The sequence below is a fragment of the Mus caroli genome, unplaced genomic scaffold, assembly GCF_978045245.1.
Source record: "Mus caroli unplaced genomic scaffold, Mus_caroli_1 scaffold_4, whole genome shotgun sequence".
NCBI lineage: Eukaryota > Metazoa > Chordata > Mammalia > Rodentia > Muridae > Mus > Mus caroli.
This window is the reverse complement of record NW_028227259.1, coordinates 120,297,372-120,314,654: the sequence shown is the minus strand read 5'-3', so window position 1 is coordinate 120,314,654 and position 17,283 is coordinate 120,297,372. Positions and strand designations below refer to the sequence as shown.

The 17,283-nt window shown below is 51.0% G+C and overlaps 1 protein-coding gene across 3 annotated transcripts in view; it reads left to right on the top strand.

The window, feature by feature from the left end:
- Ccdc60 (coiled-coil domain containing 60) overlaps positions 1–17,051 on the top strand; it is a 167,345-nt gene extending 150,294 nt beyond the window's left edge. Inside the window, exons 9-14 of one of the 3 annotated variants that reach the window (XM_021162733.3) lie at positions 672–743; positions 4,961–5,023; positions 5,607–5,729; positions 8,276–8,407; positions 11,484–11,673; positions 16,535–17,051. In XM_021162733.3, the coding sequence (XP_021018392.1) occupies positions 672–743; positions 4,961–5,023; positions 5,607–5,729; positions 8,276–8,407; positions 11,484–11,673; positions 16,535–16,636 (682 nt within the window). In that variant the 3' untranslated portion in view covers positions 16,637–17,051. The remainder of the gene's footprint in view (positions 1–671; positions 744–4,960; positions 5,024–5,606; positions 5,730–8,275; positions 8,408–11,483; positions 11,674–16,534) is intronic. The other 2 variants (XM_021162734.3, XM_021162731.2) reach the window with 2 other exon arrangements.
- Positions 17,052–17,283: the final 232 nt, after the last annotated feature.

Genomic DNA, 17,283 nt, shown 5'->3' with positions numbered 1-17,283 from the left:
TCCTGGGTGAGTGTGTGATCCTGGGTGAGTGTGTGATCCTTGGTGAGTGTGTGATCCTGGGTGAGTGTGTGATCCTGGGTGAGTGTGTGATCCTGGGTGAGTGTGTGATCCTGGGTGAGATGTGTGGTCCTGGGTGAGTGTGTGGTCCTGGGTGAGTGTGTGGTCCTGGGTGAGTGTGTGGTCCTGGGTGAGTGTGTGATCCTGAGTGAGTGTGTGATCCTGGGTAAGTGTAAAATTTTAGGTGAGTGTGTGATTCTAGGTAAGTATGGAATTCTAGGTGTGCTTTACAAATGCCCCATCTGTCTATACATGTGTGTGTAATTCCTGTGGGTATGCAAAATTCTAGGTATGTTTTTAATTCTAAAAATTGTGGGGTGTGTGTGTGTGTGTGTGTGTGTGTGTGATTAATTGACTGTGAGTTCTTGAGTTAAGTGCATTTCTCCAGCATCTGTGTGTGTGTTTCTCCAGTATCTGTGTATGTGTTTCTGGGGTACAACTCAGACACTGTGGTCAGAATCTGTGTTCCCAGCAAAGGCCCAAGCAATCCCTGCACCCCACCTCCCCTGCTCTGCAGCTCACTCTGAAAGGAGGCATCTGGTGCCGCCATCCACACCTGCTGCTCCCAGGCCCTGCATCTGACACTTTTTTAAAAGATTCCTCTTGCTTTACAGCATCCTGTCTTTAGTCAAGCAAATCAAGAGTGAGTATGGATGGAAGGAGTGGCAAACCACACACAAGTCCAGGTAGGAAATTCTGAAGCCTGCAGCCCCTGGGGGGGTGGGGAATGGGGTGGGAGGGGACACAGTGGCTGGGAAGTGGGGAAGGCAGGGAACTGGGGAAGGGGGTGGCACAGAGGCAGGGAAGTCGGTCCTGTCCTAGAACCACTACACAGATGCCCAGGGAGAAGGGCTGGGAGGGGCACCTTTCCCTTCTTTTGGCATCACTAAAAACAGGCTCCTTTTGCCCCCGGGGGCTGACACTTCTCCCAGACATTTCTATCCCATGATTTTCATTGAACTCTCCTACCCATGAAGAGACCCAGCTGAGAGAGCGTGGCATGTGACCCCCCCCTTGTCTTCTTCTATTTTAATATTAAATTTCATCTTGCTTACCTGAGATCTGCATCATGATATTGTGGGACAAATCCACAGAAGCCTAGAGGACCTTGCTCTGAGTGACCTTTACCTCTTGCCTTTCCTGGAATAGTCTGTCATGTAACATGGAGTCGGTCCCCGAACCTTCCTAGGTTCCCTCTGTGGATCAGGAGCTGTACTAGGTCTGGAAGCTTCAATAAGCAGAATGGCACATACACACTGTATGCTCGTACATCTGACTGGGACATCCCTGTGCTTTGGGCCCTTAGTACAAGGAAGCCCGCGGAGACCTCTCAGAAGGATGTTGTAAGTGCATGCGATAGATTAGGATGCTGAAGGCATCGAGGGTGATACAGGTGGCTGAATTACTTTGCCTCCCAATTTGGAAGAGCCCTGAATTACAGAGTAAGCCTTCACAGCGGGTCTAACAAGCACTGATTTTGGATTAGCACTGAGCACGAGTGGTTCTGGAGACAGAGCCTCCCACAACTGTCAAGAAGATCCAAATGCACACCATTCCCTCCTCAGTGAGAGGCTGGGTAAAATAGACGTGAAGTTTTTCTTCTCTGTCTGTGCTCTGTTTTATAAGAAAGAAAGAAAGAAAGAAAGAAAGAAAGAAAGAAAGAAAGAAAGAAAGAAAGAAAGAAAGAAAGAAAGAAAGAAAGAGAAAGAAAGAAAGAAAGAAAGAAAGAAAGAAAGAAAGAAAGAAAGAAAGAGAGAAAGAGAGAGAAAGAAAGAAAGAAAGAAAGAAAGAAAGAAAGAAAGAAAGAGAGAAAGAAAGAAAGAAAGAAAGAAAGAGAGAAAGAGAGAGAAAGAAAGAAAGAAAGAAGGAAAGAAAGAAAGAAAGAAGAAAGAAAGAAAGAAAGAAAGAAAGAAAGAAAGAAAGGAAGGAAGGGAAGAAAGAAAGGGAAGAAAAAGAGAAGAGAGAAGGAAAGAAAGAAAAGAAAAGAAAAGAAAAGAAAAGAAAAGAAAAGAAAAGAAAAGAAAAGGAAAAGGAAAAGAACCAGGAATATGTTTGGTGGAGGCACAGTAGGCCCATGATGAGGCATCCCTTCCCCCTGAGGTAGTAGCCACACAACGGGTATAGTATAGAATAGAGTTTATTTAGGGCATGGGAGGGGGAATTGGAAAGGGAGTAGAGACAGAGAGACAGAGACAGAGACAGAGACAGAGAGAGAAAGAGAGAGAGAGAGAGAGAGAGAGAGAGGGGGAGGGAGGGGAGGGGAGGGGAGGGGAGAGAGGGAGGAGAGAGAGGGAGAAGAGGGGGGGAGAGGAGAGAGGGGAGAGAGGGGGAGGAGAGAGGTGGGGAGAGGAGAGGGGGGAGAGGGGGAGAGGGGGAGAGGGGGAGAGAGGGGAGAGAGGAGGGAGAGGGGAGAGAGGGGAGAGAGGGGGAGAGGGGGAGGAGAGAGAGGGAGGAGAGAGAGGGAGGAGAGAGAGGGAGGAGAGAGAGGGAGGAGAGGGGGGGAGAGGAGAGAGGGGAGAGAGGGGGAGGAGAGAGGTGGGGAGAGGAGAGGGGGGAGGAGAGGAGGGGAGAGGAGGGGAGAGGAGAGGGGGGAGAGGGGGGAGAGGAGAAGAGAGGGGGGAGAGGAGAAGAGAGAGGGGGAGAGGAGAAAAGAGGAGGGGGGAGAGGAGAGGTAGGAGGGGGGAAGAGGAGAGGGGGAGAGAGAGGAGAGAGAGAGGGAGGGAGAGAGGGAGAGAAGAGAGAGGAGAGAGAGAAGAGAGAGGAGAGAGAGGAGTAGAGGCCAGCCATGAACATGTGGAGAGAGAGGAGAGGGGGATGCGGAGAGAAGGGTAAGAGAGCAAGAGAGAAGAGGGGGCAAGCAACCCCTTTTATACCCAGTCAGGCACACCTGGCTGTTGCCAGGTAACAGTGAGTGGAGCCTAGAAGGAATGCTAACAGTCTGCCTCCCTGGATCCCTGAATCCTTTCCACATTGGAGAACTGAGAACAACGTGACAGGTGTCCCTTGTGCAGCCCCGGGATTGGCCACACACAGAGCTATGGCCATGGAAAGTATTCTGGAAAAAAAATGGAGGGTGGGGAGCCCACCAAGGCAGTAGCCTCGGCTGAGCTTAGTATTTAAGCTGAGACCCGCAGAACGGGGACAAGCCCGCCGTCTAGCTGCTGAACTGCAGCAGGTGAACTGCAGAGGCGCCCTTTACCCGCCTCAGTCTCCCCTGCCTTGGTTTGAGTGGAGGTTTTTGCTCCGTGCCCCCAACTTTCCTCCCACCTCAGGCCCTTTGCACGTGCTGCTCTTCTGCTTGAACCCAGTTCCCACATTTCCCCTCCCCCCTCACCTCCCATCTCCTTTTTGAGGGGACAGGAATCTATAGGAGAAAGGCAGGAGCAACATGGTCTCCCCATGATTCATCTGCACGGGTCAAGGCAGGTGGTTGGAACCTGATAACAATACCCCTTATTTGTCTTATTAGTGGGGCCCTGTATCCTGTCCAGGTGGGATAACACTTCTCTTATCACCTAAAAGGCCAAAAACCTCTAGGTCCAATCCCGGAAGCTTCTAGAAAGAGCAGCAAATGCCAGGTTCTTCTCTTCAGGAAGGACTCTGAGAGATGGCCAGGTCCACCCCCAAAAGTCCCCCAAGCCATGAAACCAGAAAGAATGTAAGCCACTGTCATGGGTGGGTAAGACAGCCTTACCCCCTATACCTCACAGAGAAGCCACCATCATAGAGGGTAAGATGCCATTACCCCCAGATCTCATCGATAAAGTAGCCCAGTTCATTGTTCAGTTATTTGGAAGAAACCAGGGGAGACAGGGAGTGGGGGTGGTAAGCAAGTGCCAACAAGACAAATGTCACTCAGTGTGCCAGGTGTGGTTGACACACCCCTTTGATCCCAACACTCAAGAGGGACAGGCAGTGGGGTAGCTGTGAGTTCAAGTCTAGCCTGGTCTACACAGGGAGTCCCAAGCCCGCCAGAACGACATAGCGAGACCCTGCCTCAAAAGCAATCGGGCAGAACCCTAATGCAAGGGACCGAATCATGGCACAATTAGAAAGAGTCAAGGGCGGGGGCCGAGGGGAGGGAATAAGTGACTTAAGGCTGTGGTCTGGCTAGTCCAACAACAACCGTCTCCATAAAGAAAGGCCAAGAATCCAGTACCCATTCAGTCTACGAGGCTGGAAGTCTCTGCTTGTCCCCAGTCTGTGCTGGAATCCTGAGGAAGTGGGTTCTAATGCCAGTGAAGGGACACCCCAGCAGCCAGCTAGAGGAAGCCTGCTTGCCAGAAAGGTTAAGGGCAAGCAGGCTTCCTTCTTCTGTTCCCCTCTACATACTATGTCACCAGGAGGCATGGCATAGGTTTAAGGTGGGTCTTCCCACCTCAAATGAGCCAATCAAGTAGCAGCCCTCACCCGAGGGCCCAGCGGCTTCGGTTTTAGCTCCTCCCAGTTGTGGTCAAGCTGACAGCCTGGAGTTAGTAAAATGTTCCCAGGAATGAACTGAGAGTCTGGAGGCAAGAACACCAAAGACAGTGTGGGGTGGGCAGTGGGGTTCGCGGCCACCCCTTTACCAACATGTGCCAGTGAAGATGCATATCCCGAAACCATGCTGAGGCAAAAGGTCAAAGTTGAGGGGTCTGAGGGTGCAGGGCTCACTATGGACGGTGAGACAAAACAACATCCATAGAGATGGCTGAAAGGGGGCAAGGAGGGCACTCCAGGCAGAAAGAGCAACAGGCGCACGGTCCAAGACTGGAAATGGAGTACGCTGACGGGCACTAGATCCTGGTGCCCAGATTAAGAACCTCCACCACGCGTGCATTCTGAGAGGCCTAGCACATGCCAGGAGGGGCTCCGAGGGACCTTTTAATGGAAACAACTAGAAAGTGCCCCCTTGGTGTTTCAGCGAGCGGTCCAGCACTACAAGCGCAGAGAGCCACATCCAGGTGATCCAGAAGAAGTCGAAGAGGTGAGCCGAGCCGGGCGGGGAAGTGGACTGCGCGGGCCAGAGGCAGAACTCACCTGTAGCAATGGCGTCCTCTGTCTCACGGGACCGTGGGCACAGCTCAGCTCAGACCAGATTCCCCAAAGTCAGAGACAGGAGAGAGGGACACGGGTCTCACAGACCAGACACTGAACAGCACTGTAGAAAGTGATGTGTGATTCCCTCGGCAGCAGTGCATGGGCCACATCCTACCTCCAGGACCTTGTATAGTCCCCAGGACTCCTGCACGGCGGGAGCACTGTCTCATTTTATACAGCAACAGGCAGAGAGCTGGCCACATGCCATGTCCCACCCAAGGCCACACAGCTGAGATGGGGTAGAGATGGAGGTGGAGCTCACTGCCTTTGCTGGGCTCCAGGGGAAGCTGTGTATAAGGCCTGGGTACCACCCATTCTCACAGCCTCCTAAGGGGATGCCAAGGGAGGCTCATAGGAGAGCCTGGTTGGACACCAGCAGTTCCCACTTTGGGGCATCCTGGGCTCAGAGAGACCAGTGGGACCCGTGAAGCTATCAGGAGTACCCCACACTCTAATTCTCTTGTCAACAGCAGAGTTAACCGTGACATCATCTATTGCAAGACCGGGGTGTGTAGCAACATGCGGGCCAAGTTTTACAGCGTAGCCCAGGAGGCCGGCTTCTGCCTGCAAGACAAGATGGAAATCCTCAGGAAGTAAGAACCCACATATGTCCCGTTCACTGCAAGCATGTGAACCTGACACCTACTGCATGCTCAGCATGTGTGGCCAGTGGCCAGGGCTTAGAGTAACGGCAAAGAGAGACATCCCTGCCACCCTCGGGAAGCTGACTCTGCCTCTGGGAAAACAGAAACGAAATCTCTGCATCCACAGAGAGACACAAGTTAGAATCATCCCGTGTGGGATGAGGCAAGGATGGAGGAAGAGGGAAGAGAAACAGCAAAAGAGAAAGAGGAAGGGGAGAGCAGGAGAGGATGGGGGTGAAAGGGAAGAGGAGAAGCAGGAGGAGGAGCAAGAGCAGGGGAGGATGGGGAGGAAGGGGAGGATCAGGATCAGGAGGAGAAGCAGGGAGGAATGTGGAGAAAGGGAAGGAGGAGGAGCAGGAGAGGATGGGGAGGAAGGGGAGGAGGAGCAGGGGGAATGGGGAGGAGGAAGATGGGGAGGAAAGGGAGGAGGAGCAGAGGAGGATGGGGAGGAAAGGGAGGAGGAGCAGGGGAGGATGGGGAGGAAGGGGAGGAGGAGGAGCAGGGAAAGATAGGGAGGAAGGAGAGGAGGAGGAGCAGGAAGAGCATGGAGAGGAGGAGCAGGAGGAGGAGCAGGGGAGGATGGGGAGGAAGGGGAGGAAGGGGAGGAGGAGCAGGAGGAGAAGCAGGGAAGGATGGGGAGAAAGGGGAGGAGGAGGAGGAGCAGGGAAGGATGGAAAGGAAGGGGAGGAAGAGCAGGGAAGGATAGGGAGGAAGGGGAGGAGGAGCAGGAAGAGCAGGAGCAGGGGAGGAGAAGGAGCAGGAGGAACAGGAGGTATGGAGAGGAAGGGGAGGAGGAGGAGCAGGAAGAGGATGGAGAGGAAGGAGAGGAGGAGCAGGAAGAGGAGCAGGGGAGGATGGGGAGGAAGGGGAGGAAGGGGAGGAGGAGCAGGAGAGGATGAGGAGGAAGGGGAGGAAGAGTAGGGAAGGATAGGGAGGAAGGGGAGGAGGAGCAGGAAGAGCAGGAGCAGGGGAGGAGAAGGAGCAGGAGGAACAGGGGGTATGGAGAGGAAGGGGAGGAGGAGGAGCAGGAGCAGGAAGAGGTAGGTGAGAAGAGAAGCTGGAGTCAAAATGAGGGGAGGAGCCAGAAACCAGGGATTCTGAGTCAGGCACAGGAGGTCCTCTCTAAGGAGGTGGCTTTAGGAACACTCATGATGGAAGTAGAGGAACCCAGAAGAGAAGAAACAGGGAAGAGAATTATCCAAGGTAGCAGGGAAACTACACTCAAACACTCAAAGCAGAAAGGTACCTGGGGACTCTGGTAGGGGCAAGAGGTTCACACACAGAATGCCATCAGTGGGGTTCAACGTTAAGAGGCCACTGGGTTCCTACTCCTTACTACAGCCCATCTCCTATGTGTGCCCCAGGGAGCTTGCCCATCTCATCAGAGCCCCCAGGTAACCCTTCACCCTCCCTTCCTGCTCAGAGCTCACTGGGGGGGGGGAGAGACAGACAGAGAGAGAGACAGAGAGAGAAAGACAGAGAGACAGAGAGACAGAGAGAGACAGAGAGCTTTGTTGGGGGAGAGCAGAGGGCTGAGGGGACATAGAGATCTGGTCCCCTCCCGACCTGGGAAAGCCATTTGAACGTCTTTCGGAAGGAAGCGTTCTTAGGTGAGTGAATGGCAGTGATGTCATCCCTAGGGTACCTCGTCAGGCGGCATGCATGCTCCATCACTGAGCACCTTTGTCATTCCTCACTGTTTATGCTGCAAAGCAACCCCATGGGTGAGTGGCTCTATTTAGACCCCTACAGATGCTGCCACAAGCACACTCAGAGAAGTCTCGTACCAGGGTCCCTGTGCATGGCAGAGCAGTAAAGTAGGATCCAGACCCAGAGACTCCAGCTAGGAAGTTAGGAAAGGAAGGAACTCCCACGAAAAAAGCAAAATCCCAGGGGAAGAAAAGGAATCACCGGGTGTCAGCTGTGGCTCCCGGGATGTCTGTGAGGCAATCAAAGAGCCAGAGAGAGGCCAGGTCATAAAGGCTTCATTAGCAGGGGTCACACATTGTCCCAAAGACTCTGATCACTGGGAAGAGGCATGAGATTCTAAGCACATTGACGCCATTGGGAATGGTAGGAAATGGGTCATCTGGGAACTTAAGGGAGATTCTAGGATGCAAAGTGTGGGTGCTGGGTGAGGGGCCCTCAGCCACAGACATACAGCACAAATCCTCTTTGGAAGGAGGACCTATATGCCATCAAGATTAAGGGAGAGAAGAACCAACAGGAGTTAAGCACCTACTGTATGACTGGCAGTACAGTCAGTGTGCTCCACACAGAGAATGTAATCGTCATCTCTTAGAGGTGGCAAAAATGGTTTCAGAGCCTTGAAGAGAGAGCTAAGCCTGGCCATGATTTACAATGTAACAACAGCCGGGTAGAAGGAGAGGTGGATCTGTGACATCTGAACAAGCCACCGAGCCACCGGGTGGCTAAGGGAGGGGGAGGTCTGTGTGTCTGACTGCTCTCCCCTCCTCTTCCACACAACTTTACAGGCGCCAGGAGGAGCGAGGACTCCAGAAGTTCCACTCCTTCATTGTCACCTCAAACTTCCAGAAGGACATAACAAAGATGAGGCACCAGGTCTCCATAGTAAAAGGGGATGCAGAAGAGATTGCCGACCACTGGTAAGACCCCGTGGACCAGACAACACAGTCCCTGGGGCTTAGGTCATGGTCAGCCCCAGCATTCTTTAGTAGCCTAGAGATGCCACCTCCCAGCTACCATTGGCCACCAGCCGTCCCCTGCCCCCACCCCCCACCCCAGATCCAAGCACAATCACAGGGACACCTATCAGCTTCAGAACCACCCGGGTTTCACAGTTACCTTGTGTTAGAAGTAAGGAGAGTTCACTTGCCAAGTCACACCACACACACACACACACAGAGAGAGAGAGAGAGAGAGAGAGAGAGAGAGAGAGAGAGAGAGAGAGAGAGAGAAGAGAGAGAGACACTAAACCTGTCCATCAAAGCAATACCTATAGAGTCTGAGTTCTGTGACGTTATCACTGCATAACTGAATAACCCCACAAAATAATTGAGTTTCTCAGGGGTGCAGTCGCAGACAGACATACCCTAGGAACACTGTACCTCAGTGCACGGAAGAACAGGCAGCCACACAGTGAGGACTGGGGACTGCATCATGGCAGGGTGATGGCCCTGGGCGATTGAGACTAACAGGAAGGGTGGGTGCTGAGTCTCCCTACCCATCCTCCCACCCATCCTCCCACCCATCCTCCCACCCATCCTCCCACCCATCCTCCCACCCATCCTCCCACCCATCCTCCCACCCATCCTCCCACCCATCCTCCCACCCATCCTCCCACCCATCCTCCCACCCATCCGAGAAGTGACGATTGCTTACTGGATGTACCGAGCATCACACATCCTTCTGACATTTGCTGGGCGTGGTACCGCACTGCTCTAATCCAGCACCCACAAGGCAGGGGGAAGTGGATCTCCAAGGCCCGTCTGGTCAACACAGTAAGTTCCAGGCTAACCAAGGCTACATAGTGAGACACTGTCTTAAAAAGACAAAGAAGCAAAACAAAACAAACAAAAAAAAAGGCCTAACATGTGGCACACCTGCCCCAGATATATATCTGTGATTATGTCAATTCAAACAGGATAAAGAGTATTTTTTAAAGGAAGTAGCGAGCAGCTGTAAGAAATCACTATGAAGCTGGGCGTGGTGGCGCACGCCTTTAATCCCAGCACTTGGGAGGCAGAGGCAGGCGGATTTCTGAGTTCGAGGCCAGCCTGGTCTACAAAGTGAGTGCCAGGACAGCCAGGGCTACACAGAGAAACCCTGTCTCGAAAAACCAAAAAAAAAAAAAAAAAAAAAAAAGAAATCACTATGAAGTGAGGGATGGATGGAAGGATGGCAGAGGCAACCCTTAGAAACTTTAATGTTACATATTTATCCCCCAAGGCCTGGGAGATACGCATGAAACTTCTATTTCACAAATAAACTAAGACTCGAAGGAGCCTGTTCCCACGTCCCAGGCCTTACTTTGTATGTGGTGAGCATAGGACGTGAGCCTCTGCCTGCTCCCACACTGCACACCAGCTTGCCACATCGAGGTGGAGTCTGATATATCCGGTCATCTCCTTTTCCCACCCCTCCCACCTCTGCCAAGTAAAAGAAGCTCGAAGAAAAACAGGAGCAAAAGGGGGAGGTAGCCCTAGAATCCCGCCCTCATTCTTAGTGATGTGGCACAGGAACTGGCCAGGGTGACCCTGAGCGGTAGGAGAGATGGAGGAATTACCCACAATGCCTCACTTCTCCAGAGCTTTGCTGTCTGATGAGCTGGAGCTATCCCCAAAGATACCGGGCTCCTAATCCCAAAGGTGCCTCGTGTGTGTGTGTGTGTGTGTGTGTGTGTGTGTGTGTGTGTGTGTTGGGAGTGGAAGTTAGTTCATAACCCTCTCTGCCTGGGTGGAAAGCAGAGAAAGGTTAGAAACTAAGTGAAGAATTAGTGCTGAGCTTTTCTGACCACGGAGCCTGTCTAAGGATAGAGCTGTTGGTCTTCTTGTGGGAGAACCACCATGGGGGACAGGGTGTTAAAACCAAGTCACGTGAAGTGAGGCTGGCCAACAAAGGGCGCTCAGCTGGGTCCCTCACTGGTCCAGTCATCTCTTTGCTCTCTCCAGATACTAACCATGACTACCTACTGTGTGCTAGACACAGTTGGCTCAGTGCTGAGTAACTCTCCGGCAGAGCTCACACCGGCACAGGGATTCACGCTACACAAAGACACAGGGACAAACATATAAAAACGTTCCGGAAGTACGAAAACAGGAATCCAAGAATGTTGGATGGGCAAATTCTCCTTCAAAGCCTTCTACCATGGTCTGAGGGCACTCTTCATCTTAGTCATCATAAATTACATAATAGTTGTCACTGAATTATTAGTACGGGGAGGGGGGGAGAGAAAGTTGGGGGGCACACGCCAAAGTAAGAGGACAACTGTAGATTCTCTTCTCGCCTTCCACCTTTCTGTGGGCTCTGGGGACCAAACTCAGGGGGTTATACATAGGTGGCAAGTACTGTGCCTGCCAGCCCTGAGAATACCCCTTAAGGATGGGGCATCCATCACTTGTCCCAAGTGAGCCCTGACCACATTGAAAGCATGCTCCTAGAGCCAAGGTTAGCAGGTTAGACAGAGACGGGTTAGAACCCACCTGCTCCACCATCTCAACAACGCTTTCCCAGGGGTGGCAGGAGACACACAGTCAGTCGGCTGAGCTTATTATCATGGTGACAAAAAAAAAAAAGCACATGCTATCACCTCTGTCACCATCATCACCACTATCTTCATCACCACCGTCATCATTGCTGCTGCTGTTGTCACCCAGAAAACACCCCCAGATGTATCCATGTCCACCCCGGCATGATTAACAGTCAGAAAGGAATCCTAAATACCCCTACCCCCCAACTGGGCTTCTCCGCTATCTGCTTTAAAGCATGCCCTTTCCTTGTTAACCTGAGAAACAGAAGCTAGCCCTGGCTTATCCCCTCCCCCCTTTAAAAGTTAACACTTGCCTCCTGTATGACCCTACAGAAACTGGGTTTAGGCGACAGGTCCCCTCAGGCTACCTCCATAACAACCCAAAAGGAGTAGAAAAGAAAAAGATGGCAGACCAAGGAGCTCAGCCCCTCCTGGGCTCCCTAACTGCCTCTCTCCTCTTGGTGGGCCTGAAGGTACTTCGATCTGCTGTCCAAACTCCCTGAGGATCTGAAGAGCTTCCGGCCTGCCAAAAAGATCCTGACGAAGCTGCAGAAGTTTGGAGAGAACCTGGACCTGAGGATCCGGCCCCACGTCCTCTTGAAGGTACTCCAGGACCTGCGGATCTGGGAGCTGTGCTCCCCGGACATTGCGGTGGCCATTGAGGTAATGAGCACCCCCTTCCCCACAGCGCCCCTGGTGGTTGCTGCTTAAGTGCAGTAGACCCAGTCATCCCAGAACACAGAGACCCCCCCGCCCTCCAGAAGCTCATATTCTAATAGGAGAGGGAGTGTGGTAAGGCACGCCTTTGGGTCGTTAGAGTCTACGTAGGTCATGTGTGGTACTCCCTGGAGTCAGGAAGGCTGGAGGAGATGTAAGTGGGTTGATCCTTGAAATGAGCATCTCAAAGCATGCTACCAAATGTCCGAACGTGTGGTGTGAACCCACCAGCACTGTAGCCCTTACTGGGTGCTTGTGGGGCCTCAGGCACCAGACCAAATTTGCCAACACAGAATTGACATGCTAATGAGGCCCCAGGTGTGCTGGATGCATGGTAATGCTGGTTTGTGGGGAGGAAGGTAATGTAGGTACGCTGGATGCACAGTAACACATCCTGGTTTAAAATAAAGCAGGGAGGACCTAGCTAACCAAGGCAACCGAGAAAGGTAAGATCTAACCTTGGACATGAACATCGAGAAGTCAGAATCACGGAGAGAAGAAGGCACAAGACACAGTGACAAGAAAAATGACCCATGTGAAGGCCCCAAGCGAGACACGGCCTGACTTGTTGGAGAAGCACATTGCAAGTCAGTGGGCGTGGCAGAAAGTGACCAAGGAGGTGATGTGTCAGCCTGGGAAAACCTGTGAAAGTCGAAGGAGAGATTCAGGACTCGAGGGTGGTGAGGAATATTCACCAGCACCACCATCCCTCAAGGCTTGGGACGTCAACAACAGTAAGGATACCAAGGAAACGTTAAAGGAGCTTTTGGAGCCAGAGGCAGTGCTCCAGGCCTGTGTCTCAAAATGAAACAGTGCAGGAGAGCTGGGGATGTCACCCACTGACAGAGAACCTGCAAATCACATTTGAAGCCCTGACTTTCTCCCCCTCGCCCCAGACAGGCTTTCTCTGTGTAGCCCTGGCTGTCCTGGAACTCACTCTGTAGACCAGGCTGGCCTCAAACTCAGAAATCCACCTGCCTCTGCCTCCCAAGTGCTGGGATTAAAGGTGCACACCACCACTGCCCATAAAGGCCCTTCCTTCTAAAAAATGCTTAGGGTACATCCTTGCTTTCAAAGGTGATGTATTCTAAGATTTATTTATTTTTATCATGTGCATGTGAGTGTTTGTCTGCATGTACATATGTGTACCATATGCAGTATCTAGTGCTTTTACAGAAAACACACTCAGAGCCCCTGGGACATGTTCCCTATGGTTACAATCTGCCACGTAGGCTCCAGGAACCAAATTCAGGTGTTCTGCAAGAGCAGTCACTGGTCTTAACTACTGAGCTAGCCTGCCAGCCCAGTGGTTCTCAACCTGTGGGTCACGACCCCTTTGGATGTCAAATGACCCTTTCACAGGGGTCATCTAAGACCATCAGGAAAACAGAGAGATTTGCATTATGATTCATAACAGTAGCAGAATTACAGATATGAAGTAGAAACAAAAATAATGTTATGGTTGAGGTCTCCACAGCATGGAGAACTGTATTAAAGGGTTGCAGCAGTAGGAAGGTTGAGAACCTCTGGCCTAGCCCTCATTCTGTCTTTAAATTATGTATATAGGAGGGGGCACACATGAGTGTCAGTGTCCACCAAGGCCAAACAAAGCCATCAGATTCCCCCTGGAGCCAGAGTTACAAGCAGCTATGAGCCCCCTAACGTGGGTGCTAGGAACCAAACCCAGATCCTCTCCAAGAGCAACAGACACATCTAGCTGCCCCCCCCAAAGTTTCTCTCTCCAGCCCGTGCCTCCTTAGTTCTAGCAGGTTGTATTTTAATAGGTGCATTTTAATAGGGGCTTCGGTACCTCCCAAGAAAGAAGCAAGTCACACGTGAGTCTCTAAGAGTAGACAGGCTTAAGGATGGACTGGCCTTTTACAAGATGACCAGGGAAGGGGGGCTGTGCACAGGGTAAGGTCAAGAGGGGTGGAGGAGGAGGCCCCGTGGGCCAGTTCAGATGTACGGACTCTACTCAATTCACTGATACACCCTCAGAGACACCTCTGACAGACTAGACAGAACTAATTTGAGGGCAGTGGATTCAGTAATTGAGGTGCACGGAAGAGGTGTTTGTCTCCAAGTAGTACAGAGGGGAAAGCTACTCCCAGGATGGGGACTGCCGCTTAGCGTGCTCCTGCCGAGGAGAGAGCATCACAGACCACCTAACGGCAAGGGCCCAGGCAAAACACTAGGCCTGTGTGTCGTAAGCCTTCTCCTGGGAGGCAAAGTCAGATCTGCTCACCCGCACAAGATAAAAATAAGTAAGTCTTAAAAGAGCTGCTGAGCCAGAACGAAGACTTTAAGGACAAATGGCTTTAGAAAAGCTACTCATGCCATTTACAGAGATGTGCACGTCACTCAGTATGGTTATAGTAAGTGTTGAAGGCCAGACTACTAGAATTTCTCTAGGTAGGGCCTAGATTGTACATAACACACACACACACACACACATGACATGAAAATTTTAGGGGACTAATTGGGGTGGGGACAGGAGGAGTAATTGGCGAGAGGCATGGTCAGTGAGCATTCTCCTCTTGAGCCATTATAAACCCATCTCTTTATATAATGAATATACACTGATGGAATATTAAGAGATTAAGCAGCAAACTAGAAAAAGATGTATCTAGCTGGGTTTTCTTGGCCTCCTTAAATTTCCCTGGGTGAATGGCAACAAGATGAGCTTAAAATCAGCTTAAGATCGAAGTCAGAAACTGGAGTGGGGCCCTTTCCCCCAAACAACCAGTCTGGTCTGAGGTACAGGTCGATGTGGAATAACTGAGGTTTTTTTAGATGGCGAGTTCTGCATCCCTCCAACGAGGCTCAGACACATGCCTTTGAGCCACAACAGAAACCATTCTGATCAACACATTTTTTTCCCCAGTGAGACATGTTTGGTTTTCCAATACTGTAAAAACCCGTGTCTTCGTATCCATTGAGTTCTTGGAAAATGTCGTCTTCACAAAGCTGGTTACAGAAGTGTCCCCCAGCAAAAGAGTGGTTCAGGTGATGGAAGAAGCAGACATAAGCCAGAAGAAGGTCAGAGGAATATGCTGGATGAACACAGTCCACGCCTCCATAGCCCCCACGCTCCATAGCTCCAAAGTTCATAGCCCCAGATTCCATAGCTCCAAACTCAGCCCACTTCATTTAACTTTAGAAACACTTGTCTGTTAGCAAAAGGCAAATGCATTAGTCAGGGTTCTCCCCAGCACCATGGAGAGTGACTATGTGGGAGATCCTTCCGGATGCTTTATGTGCCATAGTCCTGCTAACCCCAGCAACGGCTGTCCACCAACGGAAGGTACGAGAGCTCAGTCCTTATTCAGCCCACCAGGCTGGATGTCTGAGCTGGTCTTCAAAGAAGCAGGCTCTGGTGCCAGTGGAGGAATGGACTTGCCACCTTATTCAGCCCACCAGGCTGGATGTCTGAGCTGGTCTTCAAAGACGCAGGCTCTGGTGCCAGTGGAGGAATGGACTTGCCAGCCGAAGTGAGGGCAAGCTGGCAGAGAGAGGGGCTTCCTTCTTCCGTGTCCTCTGTATCTGCTGCTGGCAGGAAGGTGTGGGTAACCCAAATCAAAGGTATTAACTTCCCACATCTAAAGATCCAGATTAAAAGTGGCTTTTTCCCCCACTTCAAACGATTTAATTAAGAAAACTTCCCCCACACGGGTAAACCCCAGCGGCTTGGGGTTTAGTTGATTTCAGAGGTAGCCAACTTGACAACCAAGAAGAGAGACCACAGCAGATTTGAGTGGTTCGTTCTCTCTCTCTCTCTCTCTCTCTCTCTCTCTCTCTCTCTCTCTCTCTCGTTATTTTTGTTGTACATGTATACTCCCTTTGTCTGTGTGCACATAGAAGCACCACAAGTGTACTTGATGCCCGTCAAAACCAGAAGAGAGCACCAGATCCCCCGGGGATGTTCCCCCGGTGTAATGGAGCAGAAGAGCAACCCAACAAACAATAGCCATGATGGGTGTTGGTACAAGTCTGGTTTCTGCCTTAGAGCCTCTTTCAGTCCCAGCTACAGAGCCGGCTGTCATCGCTTGCCTTACCCTGTCCATGTTTTGGCCTGTGTCAAATCAATCAAGAAATGGCTGTTGCTACACATAGTAAGAGAAACTGACAGTTCAAACAACACTTTTCTTGAGTCTTGTGAAAGGATCAGTTTCCATGGTGGCTCTCAACAAGCCCTTGTCTCCCTGAACCATCCTGCGCTGGACATTCATTAGCCCCTAGAGCAAACCCACTGTCTCTGTTGAATTCAAATAAGAACATCAAAGGGCTATGGAGATGTCTCCACAGTTAGGATCACTGGCTGCTCCCCATATGATCATTCACAACCACCTGTCGCTCCATTTTCAGGGTATCCAATGCCTTTTTCCGGCCTCCACAGGCACACACACTCACACATATAAAATGAAAAATAATTTTTTTTTCTAAAAAGAAACTCAAATCTGTCCTCCGACTAACATAGATTTCCACAGTATAAAATAAACATCAGGGCACAAGTCACTACCAAACATGTAAATCAAGGAACGTGGCATTAAAAACATTGTATCACGTAGCCATCGGTCTGTATTAAGTATGTATTCTAACATCAAATGGTACATTTCAGCGATGCGAAGAAACTCTCAGTTACTTTTGCACCAACCTAAAGATGAGTGTCTGAGTCTTGGGGGGTCAGGGTAGGGGGGCATCCTGGATCTCACAAAGGCTTCTGGGATGTCAAGGAGAGGTTGGGAGTGGCAGTCTAGTCTGGCTCTCAAACCAGACTCTGAGAGTAACACTTTGTTTACCCCCACAGTTTGTGAGAGAACACATTATCCATATGCCCCAGGAAGACTACATCAACTGGCTACAGAGCCGAGTCAACATTCCCTTCCGGCAGCGCACCATCCTGACATAGAGGGGGCCCAGTCCCCGTGGAGGAAAGCAAGCCAGCACCACATCCCTAAGCCCAGCCTGTGCCTGTAACCTCCTCTCTTCTCTCCTGGACACACAGCATGGAGCAGTGAGATCAGCTGAAGACACTTCTAACAATATGACTGTCTGGAGAGGATGGTCCCAGGTGGCCCTCCCCTTCCCCACCAGGCTCCCTTCCTCCACTCACTGTCCAATGTGGACTCTTGTTTTCTCTCCCAGACTCTTGTCACCATTCCCCTCCCCCAAAAGCCCTGGATAATAAATCTAACCTGGATGTTTGACATCTGCCCAAGGAAGAATTCAAGGTGTGGCATTTGGGTGCGGCAATCAGATTTTAGGAGAACAAGCTATCACTTGTGAGCTTTTGTAAATTCAACAACCTAGTGCCATGTGTTTTGCCTGTGTAATGTAATTATTTATATTGGCATATGACATTCCTGAGTACATACGGATGAATAAATGAATGGATAAAGAGATGGATAAATAGGTAGATGTATAGGCAGATGGGTGGGTGGATAAATGGATGGTAGAGAGATGGATAACTGGATGGGTGGATAGATGAATGAATGAATGAATGAATGGGCAGATGAATGAGTGGGTGGATGAATGAATGCATGCATGAATGGGTGG